Raw genomic sequence first — 21149 nt, 5'->3', positions numbered from 1 at the left:
ATATATCCTGGTTTGTAATTTGATCGAATGGTTTTTGCTGAGTAAGAGTTGCAGCATCGCATAACTACCATGAGGGAACGATGTAGAGGCCCGCCCCATCTATGGCGGTGTCTTCTTTGAGAGAACCAGGTGTCTCAAAACCAAGTTAGCCATTGCCGCCAGACAATTGGTCCTGACTTACCAGTAACTTGGACTTTACTGCCCGTGACTTATTGGAAATCGACTCGAGCAATTCTGAAGTTGTGAGAGTGCGGAAACCTCCATGATCGATATCCGCCACTTTTTGGTCGTCATCTGCGATGGAGACCTGTTGCAGTGCGAGCTCCCACCTCCGTAGTAACTCGTCGGCGATATCGATGGAAATAAGTTGCTTGTCAAAAGCCGCTTCCAAGCCAACACCATCCCGGGTGATGGCACACGTCAGCCTCAACGATCGAGTGATTGCGGATTGCCCCCAGAGAAGAGGGAGACGTAGTTTTGCCTTGGTAGGCTCAAGAAAGGGCAAAATATTCACGCGGATCGCGCTCTTGCAGACTTCATGCAAAGAAGGATTGATTCGAGCGACGTTTTCGATTTGGAATTGGTCAAAGGTGGTGATGGAGCCCGAATCCTCTTGGGTCTGGCGGATCAGCTCCAGAACGCTCTCTTGGGGATCGACTCGAATTTTCAACGGATAGGCAGCAAGGGTTGGAGCAAGCAAGTCTTCGATTCCAGATAGATCCACTTGTCGACCATTACTGAATAGCTCCAGAATTACATCCCTGCAATCAAGCATGTTGCTAATCGTGAGAGCCAAAGAGATATTGAGACGCGTAGAGATTGGCTTGCTGCTACTGGAGTAGTTAACCAAGCTGACATGGCGTTGGAGAGTTGTGTCGGCAAAAACAGAATGGCCTTTGGGAACAGCGCCCAACGGCTTCGTGTCCACATCGGCTAGATATGACGTCCAGAAGGCCGTCGCGGCGTGTTGATCCATTTGTACGATTTTCTCGATGAAACGGTTGTACTTCAACTCCGGAGCGGGACAGTAGCCCCGGTGGTAGACGTGATCTAGGGTTTCAAACAGCTGATATAACGAGTATGCATCGTATGCAGCATGTTGAACGGTTAACACGAAAAACTTTGCTCCCAGGTTAGAATCGTCGATCACCCCGAATCGATACAATGGTTCGCCAACGCCCATGATGCGCTTGTGGTCTTGCTCCAGATAGTCCTCCAGCGAGTCGCCCCGGCTGCACAAGGCATGCTTCTTCATCACCACTTGAATGTATCCTGAGCCGCATGGACGGCGGATCATCCGAGTTCGAAGAATCTCATAGGTGCCGATTATTACATCCCATGTCTGGAGAAACGTCTCGGGATCGACCCAGCTTGGCAGCAGATGTACGCTTTGCCTCTGGAACAATTCCGAGTTGATGCCGCCATCAATAAAGAAAGTCTGCTGGGGTGTGGCAGGATAAGCATCTTCGATATCTGTTATGGTTACACCGCACTGGGAGGCTGCCTCTTGCAGAATTTCCTCTTTCTCGTTTTCGGGTAGGAGCGAAAACGGGGCGACATCATGCTCATTGCCCTTGGAGATGAATGAAGTGACATCTGCCATGCATGCCAAAGTTGGGTTTATGACAATTTTATCCGTCGTCAGTGATAGGCCTTCCTTTCGAGCAGCGACGACGAGACGCATTGCCGAGAGAGAGTCTCCTCCAAGGCCGAAGAAATTGTCCTGGCGCCCAATTTTTGTCACTCCGAGCAATGACGTCCACAGCTGCCCAAGTTGTTCCTCAATGGGAGTGCATGGAGGCTGATATTCCTGCACTGACGTTTGGAATCGCCCCAAATCTGCTCTGGAGAACATAGAAACCAGCTGCTGCAGTCTTTTTCTGTCGGTCTTTCCATTCGGGGTGAGGGGGCTACTTCGTAGAGGTACGTAGATCGATGGAACGGCGTAAGCAGGCACGAGACGCGCCAGTTTGGACCGGCCGTTCGAAATAAGCGAGGCAAATGCTTTCTGTTCAGTTGGCGAAGTATGAATAGCCGGCTTGTCGGTGTGCTCCCAGTGGAGAAACCCTACCGACTTGTCTGCACCCACAACTATGAATGCCGTGAGTGAGGGAGTCCGGTTGTCGGAATCAGCAGGGGAGGCTAGCATAGCTATAACTTGAGGAATCACTATTGTTTCGGACAGGCAGGTCCTCAGATGCAGCTCGACCTCCTCGAGTTCCACGCGTTGGCCACGGATCTTGACTTGATTGTCCTTTCGTCCAACAAAGTAGAATTCGCCGTCTTGAGTGTATCTGCCCAGATCACCGCTCCGATACATGGGAAAGAATTTGGAGATACTGGCTTCGAATCCTCGAGCCCATCGTGGAGGATCCCGTAAATATACCGCTTCCGTCTTTTGCTTTTCAGCATGGTACCCACTGCCGACGATGGGACCTTCGATCACAATCTCTCCAGCTTGTCCGACCGGGGACAGCTCGTCGGGGTTGTCCGGATTCACGATCCAGAATCTACATCCCACTGGCCTACCCAGGACTCCTGGTCGGTAGACTTCACGGCTGCAGTCCACGATCGACGCAATCACGGAGCATTCGCAGGGGCCGTAGGCGACGATAATGCGGAAGCTGTCACTGAGGCTGTGCACTATACCGGGATCAGGTTGTTCTCCTCCAGTTATTATGGTTCTGAGTGTCTGAACCCTCGTCAAAGGTAGCAAATCAAGCATTCGCGGAGTAAAGAAAGCGAGCGTCACTTCCATCTGATTCATAGTCTCAACTAGGCTGTTCATCCGCTGTTCCTCCGATGGCACGCATATACAACCTCCCCAGACCAAGGTCCAGATGATTTCGAGAACGGACGCATCGAATGTGTAAGATGTAAAATGCAGTGTACGAGACTGGTCGTCAAATCCCATAGCTCTGCCGCTGGAGACTGCACTGCTGCTTAAATTCCTATGTGGGATCAACGCTCCTTTCGGAAGACCAGTGGTACCAGACGTAAAAAGGGTGAAGGCAATGTCATCAGGGTGTGATGCCTGCATTGCAGAATTGACAGGTGCTTCGGTTCGTAGGCTGCTCATGTGGTCGTCATCAACCACGAATACCTGTTCAAACGTATGGCTGTATGATTGGGCGCACTTCTCCGAAGCAAGTGCGAATCTTGCGTTTAATTGACTCACGACGGCCTGAATCCGACCTTCTGGCATGGATGCATCGAGGGGCACGACTGCAGCACCCGCCTTGAGGACGGCCATCATTGCCACGATGGGCCATTTAGACTTGGAGAAGATCAAGGGAACTAAATCTCCGGAACCTACTCCGGTGGTTGCTAGTTTTTGCGCAAGCAGTGATGATAGCTCCTCGAGTTCGGCGTAGGTCAGGTTACCGTCCCATGCACATATGGCTGGGGCATTCGGTCGACTCAAAGACCGTGCTTTGATCAATTCATGCGTACAGGCGTCGACACAGTCTGGGGATTCCTGATTGCCATAGAGAGCCAGTTGTTTATCTTTTGCCATTTGAACGATGGTGATATTGTTGTTGTTTTGGTAGATGAATGCTGGATTGCTGGTAATGAAATATTTGCTGTCATCCAAATGGGTCTAAGGGGCTGTTATGTATGTTTCACCACATCATGATCCCATGGTGTGGAGTGGTATAGAGGGAAACTCACTGCTTACTGTGATATTTTCCTACTGTAGGTGACTAACATGCGAGCCATGCATTAGCTTTGCGCTCTTCTCCAGTTATGGAACACACCACTAGCAATCAGCAGCATAATACATGGCAGATATGACTAGTGCGAAACGGATTGTAAGAGGGGAAACAAGGCCGCCGAGTCTGGGGGGTGCTTACTATAGCGGGTCATATTAATCCAACAGGGATATGCAGCCAACCCTCCGGGGAGGACTCGTTGGTTCAGTTTCCGTATATATGACAGCAATTTGACCCCAATGGGCCATATTTCACTTTCACTCTCCCTGATTCTTTCTCATCATACCTACAATCATAGAGCACATTGCCTCCATGGCCTCCAATCTCGATCTTGTAAACGATGCCGATTCCTTTCCCTACCACAATGATGACAAAAATGTGTACCGGTTCACTGTGGCTGGAGTGCCTGCTATCCTTGGCTACATTACACACCCAGTTCGGGATGCATTACAAGGCCTTCAACACTGGCAAGTGAATGACTCAACACAGACCGTGATCCTCACTAGCGGCAGCAATAGAGAGGAGCGGAGTGCAGTTATGAAACAGACTTTGCTGGCCATGCGTGATAAAGGGCAATTCCAGCTCCTCAAGAAATGGCGGGATGAAGACTTTCCAGTTTATGGCGAGAGAAAGGAAGTTCTTCTTACCTTTGAGCGCTGCGCCAGTCCGCTCTTCGGGATCGTTACTTATGGAGTACATGCTATAGCCTACAGGCCTCCCTCTGTGGACGGAGAGCAGCTCAAGATATGGGTTCCGCGTCGAGCCCGGAACAAGCAATCGTACGGAGGAATGCTGGATAGCACGGTCGCAGGGGGCGTTGCCTCAGACGAGACGCCCTTTGAGGCGCTGGTCCGCGAGTGTGAAGAAGAGGCTGCACTACCGCGGGAATTTGTTCACAAACACGCCATCGCGACTGGCATGGTATCCGATTTCTACATACGCGGCAAGCAAGCAGGGGGCGAGACCGGACTCCTACAACCCGAGTGCCATTACGTCTACGACCTGCCACTGCCGTCGGATATCGTATGCAAGAAGAACGACGATGAGGTGGAAGAGTTTAACCTGTGGACTGTGGATGAGATCAAACGAGCATTGGCCAACAGGGAGTTCAAACCGAATTGCGCACTCGTTATGCTTTACTTCTTCATCCGGCATGGAATCTTAACAGCCGAGAATGAGAAGGATTATATCCAAATCGTGGCACGATTGCACCGACGATTCGAATTCCCTACCAGATAGACCCACCCCTCTCTGGTCATGCCATATATCGACTAGTTTAGTCAACTTATTCGGTGCTACAATACTTTTGCTCCAAGTCATATCGTTCATTTGGGCTGTATCCATGACACCTAGGTAGATGAAATAGCGAAAATATCCCGATCAGAGTTAGCGCTTCGTTAGTAGTACACGAGTCGACTCATATGGCATCGTGAACGTCTCCCAAGACCATTTCCGCCTGGCTTTCTCATCGGCAAAGCGCAAATCGAAGGAGGACAGCAAATGAGCCAGGATCATCTTGATGACCAACGATGCATGGAACCGACCGGGGCTGTTGGAACACGCCATGATTAGACTTCTTCCTCGAACATAGAATTGGGGTTAACTCTTGACTTACCACGCCAGAGAGCCATATCCCCATATGGGAAATTTCTCGGAGACCTCGGTCAGCTTGGTGCCGCGAGCAGAGGACATCGTTGTCACAAAGCGTCGGCCATCGAATTCATCGGGGTTGGGATAGACCTCCTTGTCGTGCATCAGGTTGAATGAAGAAACGCAAGCTGTTGACCCCTTGGGGACATGGATTCCACCGTCGGAGAATGTAAACTCTTCCAAGGCCTTTCTGCGGATCGCGTCTAGAGACATCGTGTTAGATCATGCAGCACTATAAAACTAGAGCAGTTGATGCGTAACATACGAGTGTCCAAAGGGTTCATCCTGATCGTCTCCTTTATAAAACTGTCCAGGAGAGGAAGTTTCTCCAGTCGTTCGTAGTCATACGCACTGAAATCTCCAATCTCCTTTCGCAGTATAGACTGCCATTCCGGGCGTGCGCAGAGTTCCAACAGGATAAAGTCCAGGTTCATCCATGGCTGGTGCGATGCCGCAAACCAGATTCCTAGCAATGCCTGCGAGAGCACTTCCGGGCTCCAATAGTCGTTGCCCTCGACCATTTCCGACATGTTGTGAATGATGGTCGTCTATCACGGCGGTTAGTATCATGAAATCATCTCACTACAATTTGGTTTGCGTTAGGCCCACCTGTTTAATTTCCGGTACCTCTTTCCAGTTCTTCTGGTTGACACCCAGGACGCTAATCAGCTGGTTCTGGATTATATGCATGGCGCGTCCACGATTAGTGAGGAGGGAATGAACCACCCTGCGAGTACCATTAGCCGTTCTATGTCCAGTCTTTCGTCTAATAAACTGGTTCAGGGGGATTCATACGGAGAAAGGAATGATGGAGTCACTTGAAATGCAGCCATGCACTTGACCATATCAGCAGGATAGCGAAGAAGCGCCTCCGCAAACACAGGATCAGCAGCTGTGTCAATTAGCAATTGTTTGAGATAATGAGGTCGGTAAGAATCCAACATACACAGACGTTCGCCAAAGAATATGAGACTGTTCATTCTTGACGCGAGCCTCCGAACGGTTTGCGCAATGGGGATGGAAACAGAGCCTACACTCCATGTGAGATATTGCTTCAATCAGAATGGTACGATTGCGTACCATCAATGAAAACCCCAGCTTCAAGCTCCTGAGCTAGAGATTGCTCCAATCGCTTCTGAAGATGCGGATAGAGCTTCGCCAGGTTGGTAGGACCGTTGACCTGGAGCAGGCGTCCGTAGAGACGCGAGCGGGCCACCTTGTGATCATGATGATCGAGCTTGTTCATTGTGTGTTTGAAACCGAACATCTAGATTACGTTCAGAATGTCCGGCCCAATCCCGAGTAGAGCAGCGTACATACGTCGGCGTAGGCGGCGCGCTGAGATAGCACCGGTGCCTCACTCAGCTCCATGATTTGCCTTTTGCTGGAAACGACCACGATTGCTTTGGCGGACTTCCATGGCTTGTAGTATTTACCCGAGCTCTGATTCCGTCAGATGGACTAGTTACTTCCAGCTGTGGTGTGGAACATACATAGTCATGGATGATCGAACCAAGACTAAGGAAATACTGGCCGATTTTGTCCGACATTGACTGTGGAAGTAGCTGGTGAACGTTAGCTTAAGGCCTCGATGTGGGAAGTCAAGTATACATACATAATAGAGCTCCGTGGAAACGAGAAAGACAACCGCACACCAAAAGAGGATGGGACTCGCTAAGTTATCCAGCGCCATGATGGTAACAGTGACAGCAGCGGAGATGAAATCTAGATTGGAACCTTCCAAAAAGCAATAGCTGGTGGATATGAAAATCTTTCCATTTTATATCCCTCTTTCTAACATGAATACCGTCGGTCCACAAGATATGACTTGGAGGGGTGAAAGAGTAATCTCTACGTACCTTTGTCGCTTCAGGTTGGTCAGACTCGGTCATCATCATCACCCAGAAGTCGACCTCATTGGATCTGCGTTAGGTGTGCAGCATACTGTAACAGAATATTTGCAGGGATAGCTCCCCGGGATCCACTTCCATTCTCCTAAACACTCTGTATATTGAGTAATTATCCCGTATCTTAACGTAAAGGATCTAAAAGTCGTGTTCTATGGTGCGAAAAGGCAGTAACTCGTCCCAGGCCTTGTAGTTCGGCGGCTACACCAAAAAAGCTTCAAAGGAGAAAGACAATGTTATGCCACTATGAACATTAAAATGACTAGATTGCTTTTACCAGCCCTTTAACAGTATTGAGTGTACCATGAGCATGAATCTATGCATATTGACTGATGGTTTAGGTAGGCATTCGATTTGTATTGATATCATACAAAGCTAATCTCTGATTCTGACTTCACAGTGAGAGAGAGGCTGAAAATTAGAGCAGTAGTGCATAGGTAATTGATAATAGAATAAAACCTACACCTGTCAAGGTAAACGGATGTAATCCTACTAACATTTTTCCGACACCTGCTGAACTGCCTGCCCCTTAATGGTCTGAGGCGCTTGTAGAGATTATATTAGATACCATTGAAGATGGAAGACCCTTTCGGCTGTCTGTATTTTACCTCCCCTACAGTTACACCTATACAAGTGGTTTCTCCCTGTAGGTTTCTCCCTGTATGGAAGATGATTGAAGCCTGCCGCCGTTGTCATATTCTGGTTGCACTATCCAGAAACGGATTCAGTCTATTGCCAGAATGAATCAAGCCTGCCTTAGGGCTGACGCGTGCGGAAAATCAGTTAGGAGCTGATTGGAAGTCTGTCATCCTGTTGCAACGCAGTTGCATTATCGAAAGAACCTACTGGCCCGACCACAATTACTAAAACCAAGCCTGCCTTAGTAGGCTGGCGCGTGTAGTCAATATGCAAGTGGATGCATGTTTACCCGTGCAGCTCTACCGTATCAACTCGTAGCCTCGGGACACGCATCTCTAGGGGCCGCTTTGCAATAGTTTTCACTCATACAGGCTGTTACCTTTCTTGTCATGCAGCTTGGCCTGTGTCCATGGAGCATAATACACATAAATTCTTGTACCAATTTCGAGATCACGAGACCACCTGCGGCAGGAGATCAACGGTGCAGAGACGAGACCATTTCCACGAAGAATATACATAGTCTCCAAATTCCCTGGCACAGGTTACTGGTTACACTACGTTTTTAAGAACAATTGGGAAACGCAGGATCTTTCTGATCAACTTAAGCTTTTGGAAATCTTGGACGGGTCTAACCATCAGTTATGGCAAATCCGTCGACAGCGCTCTCTATAGTGCAGGGCTCAACTGAACATGCTCTCTGGGAGTTAACACTCGGTCAGCTCGTTGACCAGCAGGCTGAAAAATTTGGCTGCAAAGACGCCATCATAGTCCCATGGAGCTCCGCTCGCCTGAGCTTTAGCCATTTGAGCCAGCAGAGCCAGGACTTAGCCAAGGGCCTTTTGGCCAAGGGTGTCGCGAAGGGCGACCGAGTGGCGATATTTTCCAGCGATGATGAAAGATTCATTGAGCTCTTCTTTGCTGTCGGACGAATCGGGGCCATTCTCGTGGTCCTTAACAAGACATACACTGTGCAAGAATGCGACAGAGCACTTCGATATTGCGGTGAGGATTGGTATTTCTTGAACCGCTGACTCTTCTGCTAATTAGTCGAATTGAAGAACCTAATATTCTTTTTCTGGGCGATATTGTAAACCAGGCACCATCCGGGCCACTGGTGCAGCACTTGCGAGTGCACCCAGTCCCAAGCTTAAAGCATGCTGTCTTGATACGATCCGATACAAGTGTCCAGGAGCAAACAAGCACTTGGGATGAGATTCTTCATGCAGGGCGCCTAGTGGCGAAGTCTACGCTTAATCAGGCCGAGAGTACTGTTCGTTGCAGGGAGGTGGTCATTTTCCAATTCACGAGCGGCACCACCGGGGTACCAAAAGGCGCTATGCTTAGCCATTTGTGAGTTTACAGCGAGATTACATTTATCGCGTACTGACCAGGAATCGATCAGCAATGTCATCAACAATGCACGCTTCATAGGTGAGCGTCTGAATCTGACCACAGATGATGTGGTGTGCTGTTCGCCCCCACTATTCCACTGCTTCGGGCTTGTCGCGGGGATGTTAGCCTCTCTCATCCACGGAAGTACTACTGTCTTTCCACATCGGGATTTTGATGCGCGCGCTGTTATCGATGCGGTGGTGAAGGAGCGCTGTACAGTACTGCATGGGGTGCCGACAATGTTTTCCGCCATCCTGCAGCAGTTACACCAAACCGGGATAGAGATTAGGACACTACGGACTGGTATAATCGCTGGATCCAAGGTACCCCCAAGTCTGCTAAGGGAGGTCCAAGAGAAGCTAGGCTTTCGGGATATTGCAATCACTTATGGTATGTCCGCTGCCTTCAATATCAGGTACGCTGTAATTAACGATGCATACTAGGCATGACCGAGACTTCGCCAGCAAGCTTCATGACCAGCTCTTCAGATACCAAACAACAGAAAATGGAAAGCGTCGGAACGGTGCTCCCGCATGTGCGAGCAAAGGTGGTTGATGGCCACAACAGGGTCTTGCCGCGGGGTTCTCGCGGCGAACTTTGCGTATCTGGTTACCTTCTGCAACAAGGTTACTACAAGAATCCAGAAAAGACAGCTGAAGCCATGATCTGCGATGAGCAGGGGACATTGTGGATGCATACAGGTGACGAAGCGTTGATTGACGAGCAAGGATATTGCCAAATCACTGGAAGACTCAAGGATATCATTATTCGAGGTGAATATTTCTCATTGATGCTTTCCATCCCGTCAACGACCGTTCATTAACATGTGATCATAGGAGGCGAAAATATATATCCCCTCGAGATTGAAGAACGGTTGATATTACACCCCGCAATTGAGCAGGCTAGTGTTGTCGGGGTCAAAGATGAAAAATACGGCGAGTGTGTCTGTGCCTTCCTTCAGTCACGGCCCGGCCATGACCGGCCGTCCCTTGCCCAGGTAAAGGACTGGGTGCGCGGAGGACTTGGGCGACACAAAGCTCCAGAATTCATATGGTGGGTTGGGCCGCGTGATCCAATCAGCCAATACCCTGCGACTGGAAGCGGGAAGATTAGAAAGGACATCCTGAGAGAGATGGGAAATGAGATGGTTGAACACGCAAGAGCTCTACCAGCTAAGCTGTGATGCATAGAGACTAATGCAAGTACTGAAGCTAGCATTTCATAGAGTTTAAAGACAAATGATCGTCGGACGGACTTAGAAATCCCGTGGAATCTGCAGCTAAGGCCAAAATCGTCGGACTTGGAAAGGCCGAGAGACCTGCAGCTAGCTTAAATAGTATGAAACAATCATAGGGTTGAATGACTGTGATATTTTGATTGAAGCGCTTCCAGCGCAAAAGTGAGGGGAGATCAGCAATGACATGCCAGCTAGATCATGCCGAGGTCTTTAGTAGATTGTGTTAGGCAGTTCATAAACATACATCTCAGCCCTCTCGCTAGATCAATCCATTTGAACAGAATAAATGTTCTGGCCTTCAAGACCCAGCTCTTCCAGAGGCACAATGGCTTGTATCTTACAAGCATATTATTCATTATACATTGCTTGAGAGTAACATAGTTCAGGGCCTTGGATACAAATAAATGTGATTTAATGGTAAGGTACTTTTATCAATCCCTCATAGCATGCATTATGGCCTGTGAGCACACTATCTTACCCACCAATAACGCCTATTCCATTAGCGCCAGGAGGTAGGGTAGACAACTGATGCAGATCGTCCGTTTTGGAGGCCTAGTGGTTTGTGGAGAATAAAGAAGTCAAGGTCAGGTAGGAGTTATGCATGATTGAAATGCTGTCCAAGCGTCATTTTGTTCTTTTTCTCTGATAAACAGTCCTTGGTCTTGACATGGGATGTTACATCTATTCCCTGCCGACCTGCATGCTTGTATAAGCTATCTCTTCCGCTGTTGCTAATGACCTGTTAAGCAGTGGGTCTTTCAAGTCCCAAGGAAGCCCATATGTTGATTGGCCGTCCTTGTGTATTTTATCTTCTCTTTTCACGTCTTGACCAATCGGCTTGGCGGCATGCACGGTGGCTTGGAGGGCCCACTATTTGATAGGCTTTAGTCGCCTGACAGCCGTTGAATAATGGATCTCCTCGTAGCGGGGATCTTTGGGAGTGATATCCCACCAGCAGAGTAAGTAAGCACCGAGTCATGTATTTGACACGCCACCGACCTGACGTGCTTATCATTTACTGCATTTAGAATCTTCAGAGGGTGTGATGCCAATTTATTGCAGTAGACGGCAAAAATGAGTCTGTTAGTTATAAATATAGATACCGATAGAGGACTGTGCATGGGTTAGACTCCAGATTGGGATCAATCTTCAAGCCTGGATATTACATCCCGAGCTACCTGACGTAGTAATCTCTTGTTTTCCAATTCTGGTCTGCAACCGGACATCGACAACGGGATTCACTGACATAATGACAGCTGTGCCATTGCAGAATTCATCCTGGGGGTTTCGTCTTCGCTCCCTTGCTGAGGCTTCTCTGGGGATAGATTTCGCATCAACTGCCTATCCTTCTATTCAATCTGTGTCCTACCTGATTATTGTCTTTCCACTCTTGTTGCTAGTTTATGCTCTTCAACGCCCCAAGTCCCGGCTACCACTTGCGAACCCAAGAAGGTTCTTTGAACTCTCGGACAGTCGGGTCAAAAGGGAGTTCATCTCCGGTGCCCCTGACATAATAGAAAAAGGCTTCAGCCTCACTGGCAACAAACCCTTCCGTATCATTGCAGATATAGGGGAAGTGACTATTCTCCCTCCGAGCCTGGCCAATGAGGTCCGCAACAATAAGAACCTCAGCTTTGCCAAGTACATGTACCGGGTGAGGCAGACTAGAGACCGACCAGCATTGTATTGTATACTGACACCTCTTAGAATTTTCACGCACATCTCCCTGGATTCGAGGCCTTCATTGAAGGAGGGCGGGACTCACGTCTGGTGAAACATGTCTCCCAGCGTCAGCTTACGACCACCTTAAGTACATAACCAGTGTTGTATTTTTTGGGACTTGTCAGGCTGACCAGTTACTCCCAGACAAAATTACTGTGCCCCTGTCCGAAGAATGCTCTTTGTCACTCCAAGAAATCTTCACTGATAATGAATGTAAGTACGAGGACTGTGATTCTCAGGAACGGGTTCTAACCCATGGAAAAGGGTGGCATGATATCGTTCTCAAAGATGACATCATCCGCATTGTCGCTCGTCTCTCATCAAAGGTCCTGCTAGGAGACGAACTGTGCCACGACGCCCGGTGGTTGAAGCTCACAGCACAATACACGACAGTGGCATTTCAAGCCGCGCAGTACCTCCGTATCTTTCCATACTACAGTCGCTACTTTATCCATTGGCTTCTGCCCGGCTGTTGGAGTGCTCGAGCCCAAGTAAAGGAGGCCAGGTCAATAATCGGGCCTGTTTTGAAACAGCGGCGCAGGCAGAACGCTGCCCTTCAGGCGCAAGGCAAGAAACTGGTGGAGTACAATGATTCCATCGAGTGGTTCGAACAGGCTGCCAAGGGAACCTACTATGATCCTGCCATCTCGCAACTGATGATGAGTTTCAGCTCCATTCATACTTCCGCGGAGTATGTGTCTAGGGCCAGAGTTCCCTCCACGGTTCCTTGACTTTTGAAACATCTACTGATTTGATGATTCTGATAGTCTCATTACACAAACTATCTTCGATCTCGCTGAGCATCTGGAAATGATTGCGCCTCTACGCAAGGAGATTCTAGCGGTCCTCGGCGAGCACGGCTGGACAAAGATCGCACTATACAAGCTCAAACTGATGGACAGCGTCGTCAAGGAAACACAACGTCTCAAGCCTGTTCTCTCAGGTGAGTATTCCACCTATAGGGTCCATATCGGAGCATCGCAAAGTAAACCTAGCTGACTGGGGCTACGACAATATAGCAAGCATGCGTCGCGTTGCTACGGCGGACGTGAAGCTTTCCGACGGCACTACAATCCGCAAAGACTCCATGGTTGCCGTCTCGGCAAGGGGTCAACGCGATCCGGCAGTGTACAAGGACCCTGACCACTGGGACGGCTATCGGTTCTACAATATGCGGCAGACTGCCGGTCACGAATGCGTTGCACAGCTAGTTAGTACGAGTCCAGATCATCTGGGCTTCGGACACGGCCAGCATGCGTGTCCAGGTCGCTTCTTCGCCGCCAACGAGGTCAAGATTTTCCTCTGTCATTTTCTACTCAAATATGACTTCAAGCTGGCAGAAGGATCTATGCCCCGGCCGAGATGCTCTGGTTTCCATATCAACTGTGATCCAGTTGCGAAGATCTCTCTCCGCAGGCGTCAGGGGGTTGATCTGTCGGTACTGGAGGCGTAGGCCTGCCCTTTTTTCGCGCGTTTACCCTCTCCACGCTCGAATCCAGAAAATCAGCTTCCTAGCATGCTTTTGACTGCACTTATTAGCACAGTTAGTCCAATCACAGTACACCAACATTTTCTGGTCCGTAAAATCTTCAGACTATTGGAAGTTGCTCTTTATCATTGAGCCATTAAAGCAAGAGTGTTGAATCCGCATCCAGTGCCAACTGGACAATAAGGTTCTGTTCAAGAGGTTTACAGAATTTCTGAAGGAAAAGCCATTGATCTCAACGGACAGAAGCAACATATAATGAGGAAGCGCTGGGGAGCAAAAAGATTTTCGCATGCCCGATATAATGTGAAATTTCTCTTCCTATTGCTGCGGCGGCAGCGGCGTGTATCATTTATATGTCAGGCGGACAACGCTTGGAAATCAAAAACCTACGCCAATACCACTGTAGCAAACAGCTTAATCAAAATAAATACCATAACTATTGCCCACTTCAGGTTGAGTGACTTGTCGATATCCTAGGAACCGAAAGAGCGAAGGTAAGCACAGACATTCAGTAGGAGTAAAGCATAATCAAATGTGGATTCTTCACGGGGTAAATGACCAGATAAGCTCCCTGTAGTGTGCTAAGATAATAGTCTAGAACATAGCCTCATTCACTAGAACAATAATGACGTAGCAGCGACCAGTCCAGTCCAACTAAAACCCCCTTTTTATGGTATTTATGGGTCGTTGGGCTGAGCCAAGGCATCATCACGTGACTGATACGAGCGCAGCCACAATGAGATGGCTGACGATATTTCAGCTGAAGTCATAACTACTCACGAATCCTGAGTCATGATAACCTGGACATGTCTTTAACGAAACTTCTTCTACTACAAACTTGAATTCACCGGCACTGTCTGCTCACTCACTCTGCCACTCAGGGGTGACTGAAACATGTCCAGCGACGGGTCTGCTCGCGCCACAAAATCAAAGGCAAAATGTTACACGTGCCGACGGCAACGGATCGTCTGTGATGGTGGGAAGCCGTCTTGTATGCGATGCATATCCCGAGGGGTGGAATGTCTGGGATACTCGGCTACACCAATTCGCTGGGTGGCGCCTACATCCACTGTTTCATCAGAAACACCAAGGCCCTCGGACCTCAGTCATGTCCCGGGCCAGGAAAGGAGAAAACGAGGACGACCGAAGCTACTCCTCATGCGGGGAGCGCCCCAGTCATCCTCCAGTTTCCAATCAGATCCACATCAATCAGATCAAAATCTCGAATCGGCAAAAGGTATGCATGTGTGCAAGCGTCGTCAGATGGAGTCGTAACTAGAGAGCTCTAACTTGATTGCTGCGGACTGCCAGCTGGCGTGCTCGTCTCTCGCTCGAGATCGAATCCAAAAAATTCAAGAGTTCCTTGGTCCCTTTTTCCATGTGATTATGAGACGCAGAAGATGGTCCTAGAGCTCTCCCATTACTGTATGTGAAGGCCGCAAGTACAGACTCCATGATCTGAGGGCTGACTTTGTACAGTCAACGACCACCTCTGCCCAGAATTGGTCATTGTAGATTCGCCTTTGAACCCGCACCGGATGGATCTCAACATACTCCCCTATATCCCCGATTTCTTGCTCAGTCTCCTGATTACTGCCTCTGCAATACACCAAGTAATCCAGTCGCAGCCCAATTGGCATCTGATCACAGTGAATCGAACACGGGCCTTGCGGGCTAAAGTCCACCCTGGCGAATTGGAGCCTCTCCAAACGCTTCGCCATCCGTTAAGCTATTTCATCTACAAGCACCGATCGCAGTCGTTACGAGGGTTGAATCAGTATTTGTCCGAGGCAGGAGCAGAGGGGCAAGATCTGGTCTTCCATACTGTTACTATCATGCTCATGTCGGAGGTATGCAACAATTCTGTGGCGTTGAAAGTGTGCATCTAACATCAGGGTATGGCATTAGATTCAAAGATCAGCATTCTGCAACTGGAAAATCCATTTCGAAGGTCTGAAGAACATCATTGCATCTCAAGGTGGATTTGAAGTGCTGGTATCCACCAGACTTGGGAATCTTCGATATTCTTTAGGCCACTTCATGCTGTAAGTCCTCTCCTCCTTGATTGACATCATACTAATGGAAGATTCAGAATCGATGTAATGAGCTCGGTCTCCACGGCTGCCTCATCCTTGGCACATGACACTCCGTCACAACTGAGATATATCGACTGGCTGCCAGAGTTACACGGCGACGGGCTGGAAAATGGATTCCCGTGCCCCGATGAGCTTTTGGCGTGTATCATCCACACGAACAACCTCAGATTCATACTTCATCACCATCCTCATGATGACACGGCGCGTGTGAACAGTGCTATTCTGGACCTAGTTCGCAACATCATCACATTCTCTCCCACGGCTTGGGCCCAACGGGCCCTCGACTCCTACAATGAGAGACTGGAAGAACGTGTGGAAAGGCAGCGACCGCGGAAGAGATTGAACCTTGTTCCACAGCCTGTTGAAGGCGAGGGCTGGGCTGATCTGGCCGCTGCATTCCAGGCAGCTACCTTGCTCTACTGCCTCAGGGCATTAGTCCTCAATCATGGGAAGGAAAGCATCCTTCCAGAGATGTTGGGCAACCTTTATGAAGGGCTCATTCCGGATGTCCAGTGCCTTGCCAGCGTAACCCTGAGCAACCTTCTCTGCATGCTTCATCCTTTGATGGACCAACCGCTCCAGAAGGGCAAGTCGTTGGGCCGCTTCATGTTCTGGCCCGTGTTGATCGCGGGGCTGGAAAGTACATGCAGTTCTGAGGCGTTGTCAGAAAGGCCGTTCATTGTGAGCTCTCTGCAGGACCTTTGTCGATGTCTCGGCGACATGAGCGCCCTTGATGCGGCAGTGTTCCTCCTGTCGGCATGGAACCTAGACGAGGCAAATCATTCCGGGACCATGCAAAGAGTTTGCACTTGGGACGAGCTTTTTGAGAGAATGGGCGTGCATGGCGTCTTCTTTTTCTGAGCGAGATATAAGCCAGAGGGCATTGAGTACATAGAAACACAGAAGAAGGCATATATTCAAATGCATCTATAGAGTAGCTTTCCACAGTAAGATATTGATCGACCATCATTCATCATCGTTCTTTGTCTGTCTCACTTCCTCCTGCACTTCGCTGGTCAACGTCACAGCCAGCACAGACGGGATGACAACAACCAGCGCCCCCATACACAGTCCCCAGTCCATGGCGAACTGCGTCATGGCCGGCTTGGCTAGCGCATTCAACCGCCAGGCCATCGCACCCCCAGTCGCCTGGAACGTCTTGTACGCGCCAACGAGGATGGCCGCTACGGCGGGGGAATTCGATCGCGCACCCATAAGCCAGTAGCAGAACCCCTGCCAAAAGGCATCGTATGCCCCGTAGAAGATATACAAGAAAATCGGCCCAGTTGATAGCGAGCTCTGTGTGTAGTCGATGTCCTGTTTATGTCCTTGTGCCCTGCGCCGGTCATACCATTTCTGGAACACATAACCCCCGCCCCAGATGGCCATCCCGGTCACGAAGAGGAAGAGCCAGCCCACTCTCGCCCGATTCTGGCGGTTCACCCGCGGCATATCGAGGATCAGCCCGATGACGAGACCGCCCACCATCTGCGCCATCCAGTACAGCGCCCCGTTGAGGGACCGCGTGCGGATGTTGAAGGTCATCCCGTTGACGATGTTCTGTTGGTACGAGTAGAAGACATTGGCGCAGAAGAACATGGGAATCATACAGAGGACCCGCCAGTCCGTCATCGTCTGGACGGTCATTTTGGCGGTTCGACGCCAGTTCTTCTCTGTCTCCGGCGTGGGCTGCAGTCCTTGCACACGGACGGAAGCGGGTGGGCAGATCAGGGCACCTAGCAGCCAGCCGATGGCCATGATGATCAGCAGGGCGATATAGGTTCCGTCCGTGACGGTCCCGCTGTGCGAGTGGTAGTTGAGACCGAAGCTGGCGAGGGAGCCCACCCCTCCGCCTAGGTTGAAGATGATCCAGAATGCGGCGATGGCCCGGCCTTTTTGGGATTCGGGCACGTACGTCGTCATGATCGCTCCTTGAGCTACCCAGAGGAAGGATGCTCCGACGCCGAGAATGGCACCGGCGGCGATGACAAACGCTCCGTTCGCGGTGTCTGGCAGAGTCAGCATGTATGACGAAAGGGGAAATGGTTTCATACGGCTGAAGCATAGCAAACTGCCCGAGTACAAGGAGTAAGTCCATCCTCCGATCAGCAAGCATACTCTAGGTCCGACACGGTCGAAGATAGGTCCAACGATAAACAAAGCCGTAGCAGCTGTCGCAGCCAGCAAGGCCACTGTTGCGTTCGCGGCGACCGTAGGGTCAACCTGTCCGGATCCTCCCAAGCCAGAGAGAGCATTGTACATCTGAAAAATTAGTGAGTGACTTGAGCAGTTGGAGGAAGCCCTACCCCCGGGCAACAGAAGCAGATGAAGCTGATGAGGATGATCTGGAACCACGAGTGTGTGTAAATCCGATATGGAAGCGATCGCTGTCGGGAGTCTGCACCGGACTCCACGGCGACATCATCTTGATGGATCTCGTCGTGCCCCATATTGGCTGTCGGTCAACCAGATCATCCGATTGTGGAAGAGAATAGAGGAAGGACCGCCATTTTTATCTCGCCAGCGTGAGGCCTGTGTGACCCTTGTGGCTTTGTCCCTTGCTGCCAAAATGCGGAGAAACCAGGTTATGGTCAGCCATGGCTGGCCTATCCGTTGACCGAATTTTAGTTCGTTCGTATAAAAGATGGCTAACTCATAACAGACATCCTGTTGTAAATCATCCCGCTACGACAGTCCACAACTGGTCAGTTTGAATATCCGAATTCTCCACAGGCATGTTCTGTACAACCCCAGATTGGCACTCCTAACCGAGACAATGTAACCCTGTCAAGTAACCCCCACGCGACACGAGGCTAACCGAGGATATACAATACAGAGTCCATAGGACCAATGCAGGGTCTTCATCTCACTTGTCAGACTTATTTTCCGAGAAGCATGGCAACATGGATCTAGCCGGCCTGTCACAGCTTCAGACTGAAGCCGTCAATCCCCGGACGGCGCAGATCGATCAGATCTCGACCCTGGAGATGTGCCGATTGATCAACGAAGAGGATCACCACGTCGCGCCTAGTGTCGCAGCATGCCTCCCCGAAATTGCCGCTGCCATTGATGCGCTAACTCTGCGCGTGCGAAATGGTGGACGAGTCATCTACGTGGGTGCAGGGACCAGTGGAAGGTCAGTACCACAGTACTACCCAAAAGCAACTCTACAAAAGGATGTGTCACTAATCCAGATAATCAGACTCGGGATCCTCGATGCATCCGAGATCCCTCCGACATTTGCTGCTCCGCCGTCGCAGTTTGTCGGGCTGATCGCGGGCGGTGATGCTGCCATTCGACGAGCACAAGAAGGAGCCGAAGATAGTGTCGCTGCGGGCGAGACAGACATGGAAGCTCTGAACCTCGACCCGGACCTGGACAGCGTCATCGGCATAGCTGCGTCCGGTCGTACGCCATACGTCCTAGGATGTTTGGCGTTTGCGAAGAAGATTGGCTGCCTCACCATCGGTGTGGTCTGCGCTTCGCCCTCGGCAATGGGGACGTCGGGGACGGTCGACTTCCTGATTGCTCCGCTGCCAGGGCCGGAGGTTGTGACGGGCAGCACCCGGTTGAAGGCGGGAACGGCGACCAAGCTGGTGCTGAATATGCTTAGCACCGGCACCATGATCCGGACGGGCAAGACATGTGGAAATCTAGTATGTGTTTGCAGCAAGCTGGAAGAATGTGGTTGACCGAATCAGATGGTAGATCTTGTAGCCTCCAATCTGAAACTGGAACAACGATCGCGCAATATCCTGCGAAAGCTGAGTGCACGCTGCGCGGGTATGACGGACGGGGAGCTGGACGCTTTGCTCGCAAGATGCAAAGGAAAGGTGAAATTAGCTCTTCTCGTAGCCGAAACGGGACACCCTGTTGAACAGTGTGAGGAGAGGTTGGCGTCTGCTGGGGGTGTACTCGTCAATGTTTTAGAGATATCTTTTGCACAGGTCAAGAATGTACAGACGCCTGCTACAAACAGACAATATGTACTCTGCATTGACGGGGGAGGGACCAAGTGCGCAGCCGTCGTCGCGGACCTGGCAGGCAGCGTTGTCGGGCGAGGAACGACAGGGCCATGTAATCTGTACGCTTTTACCCGTTTCCTTTGAATCACAGCTGATGGCGACAGAACTGATGGCAACGGCATGGGGGAGGTAGTTCAAACGCTTATGACTGCTACCAAGGACGCGTTGTCCACAATTCCTTCCTCGGAGTGCCATCTCCAGTCGCTTTTCAAATCAGTCTGGATTGGTTTGGCGGGCATTGAGCGGAAGAACTTCCAGGAGTCCCTTTTACCAAAGATCTGCGTGCTCTTTGGATTGACTGAAAAGGAGATCAGACTGACAAACGACGTGGATCTGCTTGCGGCCGCTGCAAGTTCCCACCAAGACTGTTCATCAGCAGTCGTCGTCATTGCTGGCACTGGGAGTGTCGCCATGCGATACAATCGAGGTGATGATGACAATGAGTACTCCCGAGTCGCTCGATCCGGTGGATGGGGACACATCCTGGGTGATGAAGGAGGCGGATATGCCATCGGCCTGGAGGGCATCAAGTACACCTTGGCCGTTCTCGAGGAGATGAGACTCGGAGTACGCATTGAACCCCTGGGACGTTTGGAGCAGGCCGTTCTTAAACGACTGGGATGTGTCAACTGCGGGCCAAAGCAGATTGATCTCGTCAGTGAGATCCTGGTTCAACAACACAAGCAGACGATCAAATCTCGGATTGCAGGTGTCGCCGAAGTGGTGCTCAGCCTGGACGGACAGGATGACACTGCCTCGGCCATTGTCGGTCGACAAATTGACTATCTGGCAAGTCGAACTGTAGGACGTCTGTTAGATCCTGGTTGTGCTGGATACGTCCCTACAGAACGCACCGGTTTGATTCTTTCCGGTAGCATCCTCAACAATCAGTCTTACCAGGATCAATTTTTGGATGTCCTTACGAAGAAAGGAGCCCGGTTCGCCTATATCGAGAGGGTATCTGATGCAGGCCTTCTGGGCGTAAAACACCTGATATTGTCTTGATTAGTATAAGTGCGAAGGTTTACTACCCATCTAATATAGATTTCTTCAAGAACGAGTGTTCGCCTCGACGACTAATTATGTCCCCGGCGATACTCAATTTGTGTCCTTTCTCATCCTGTTTGTTTTACACGCTATGGAAACAGGTGACATTAACTAGCTAACAACTAGTGACTCAATGTTACGATTAGTGAAAACTTATATCATAGGTAGCTGGATCAATTCGCTGCTCGTTGTGCCTCCATTCCCACTTGGATCATCGCATCTTATACCTAAG

At 50.1% G+C, this 21149-nt stretch overlaps 9 protein-coding genes across 9 annotated transcripts; 5 read left to right on the top strand and 4 right to left on the bottom strand.

The window, feature by feature from the left end:
- Positions 1-145: 145 nt before the first annotated feature.
- On the bottom strand, positions 146-3517 carry Asppvi_002103 (nonribosomal peptide synthase; the record flags this gene model as incomplete). The annotated part of the gene is made up of 1 exon (XM_043298096.1): positions 146-3517. One exon carries the CDS (start codon positions 3515-3517, stop codon positions 146-148), a length of 3372 nt encoding a protein of 1123 aa, XP_043154031.1.
- Positions 3518-4025: 508 nt separating this feature from the next.
- Positions 4026-4952, top strand: Asppvi_002102 (uncharacterized protein; the record flags this gene model as incomplete). Its single annotated transcript, XM_043298095.1, has 1 exon — positions 4026-4952. One exon carries the CDS (start codon positions 4026-4028, stop codon positions 4950-4952), a length of 927 nt encoding a protein of 308 aa, XP_043154030.1.
- Positions 4953-5099: 147 nt separating this feature from the next.
- Asppvi_002101 (cytochrome P450) lies at positions 5100-5893 on the bottom strand (the record flags this gene model as incomplete). Its single annotated transcript, XM_043298094.1, has 3 exons — positions 5100-5262; positions 5329-5566; positions 5629-5893. The coding sequence occupies 3 exons, from the start codon at positions 5891-5893 to the stop codon at positions 5100-5102; spliced, it is 666 nt and encodes a 221-aa protein (XP_043154029.1).
- Positions 5894-6417: 524 nt separating this feature from the next.
- On the bottom strand, positions 6418-7056 carry Asppvi_002100 (uncharacterized protein; the record flags this gene model as incomplete). The annotated part of the gene is made up of 4 exons (XM_043298093.1): positions 6418-6630; positions 6684-6806; positions 6857-6928; positions 6979-7056. 4 exons carry the CDS (start codon positions 7054-7056, stop codon positions 6418-6420), a joined length of 486 nt encoding a protein of 161 aa, XP_043154028.1.
- A 1494-nt stretch (positions 7057-8550) lies between these two features.
- Positions 8551-10484, top strand: Asppvi_002099 (acyl-CoA synthetase member 2 mitochondrial; the record flags this gene model as incomplete). The annotated part of the gene is made up of 5 exons (XM_043298092.1): positions 8551-8921; positions 8957-9259; positions 9312-9691; positions 9745-10074; positions 10138-10484. The coding sequence occupies 5 exons, from the start codon at positions 8551-8553 to the stop codon at positions 10482-10484; spliced, it is 1731 nt and encodes a 576-aa protein (XP_043154027.1).
- Positions 10485-11787: 1303 nt separating this feature from the next.
- On the top strand, positions 11788-13713 carry Asppvi_002098 (cytochrome P450; the record flags this gene model as incomplete). The annotated part of the gene is made up of 6 exons (XM_043298091.1): positions 11788-12192; positions 12246-12348; positions 12405-12473; positions 12525-12951; positions 13028-13203; positions 13280-13713. The coding sequence occupies 6 exons, from the start codon at positions 11788-11790 to the stop codon at positions 13711-13713; spliced, it is 1614 nt and encodes a 537-aa protein (XP_043154026.1).
- Positions 13714-15149: 1436 nt separating this feature from the next.
- On the top strand, positions 15150-16706 carry Asppvi_002097 (uncharacterized protein; the record flags this gene model as incomplete). The annotated part of the gene is made up of 4 exons (XM_043298090.1): positions 15150-15174; positions 15229-15599; positions 15658-15794; positions 15842-16706. 4 exons carry the CDS (start codon positions 15150-15152, stop codon positions 16704-16706), a joined length of 1398 nt encoding a protein of 465 aa, XP_043154025.1.
- A 105-nt stretch (positions 16707-16811) lies between these two features.
- On the bottom strand, positions 16812-18295 carry Asppvi_002096 (putative MFS transporter; the record flags this gene model as incomplete). The annotated part of the gene is made up of 3 exons (XM_043298089.1): positions 16812-17854; positions 17900-18107; positions 18152-18295. 3 exons carry the CDS (start codon positions 18293-18295, stop codon positions 16812-16814), a joined length of 1395 nt encoding a protein of 464 aa, XP_043154024.1.
- A 453-nt stretch (positions 18296-18748) lies between these two features.
- On the top strand, positions 18749-20875 carry Asppvi_002095 (putative glucokinase regulator family protein; the record flags this gene model as incomplete). Its single annotated transcript, XM_043298088.1, has 4 exons — positions 18749-18981; positions 19048-19501; positions 19547-19929; positions 19975-20875. The coding sequence occupies 4 exons, from the start codon at positions 18749-18751 to the stop codon at positions 20873-20875; spliced, it is 1971 nt and encodes a 656-aa protein (XP_043154023.1).
- Between the last annotated feature and the right edge of the window lie 274 nt (positions 20876-21149).

This window comes from Aspergillus pseudoviridinutans (genome assembly GCF_018340605.1).
Source record: "Aspergillus pseudoviridinutans IFM 55266 DNA, scaffold_2, whole genome shotgun sequence".
NCBI lineage: Eukaryota > Fungi > Ascomycota > Eurotiomycetes > Eurotiales > Aspergillaceae > Aspergillus > Aspergillus pseudoviridinutans.
The sequence above is the reverse complement of the archived record's forward strand: the minus strand, read 5'-3'. Positions and strand labels throughout refer to the sequence as shown.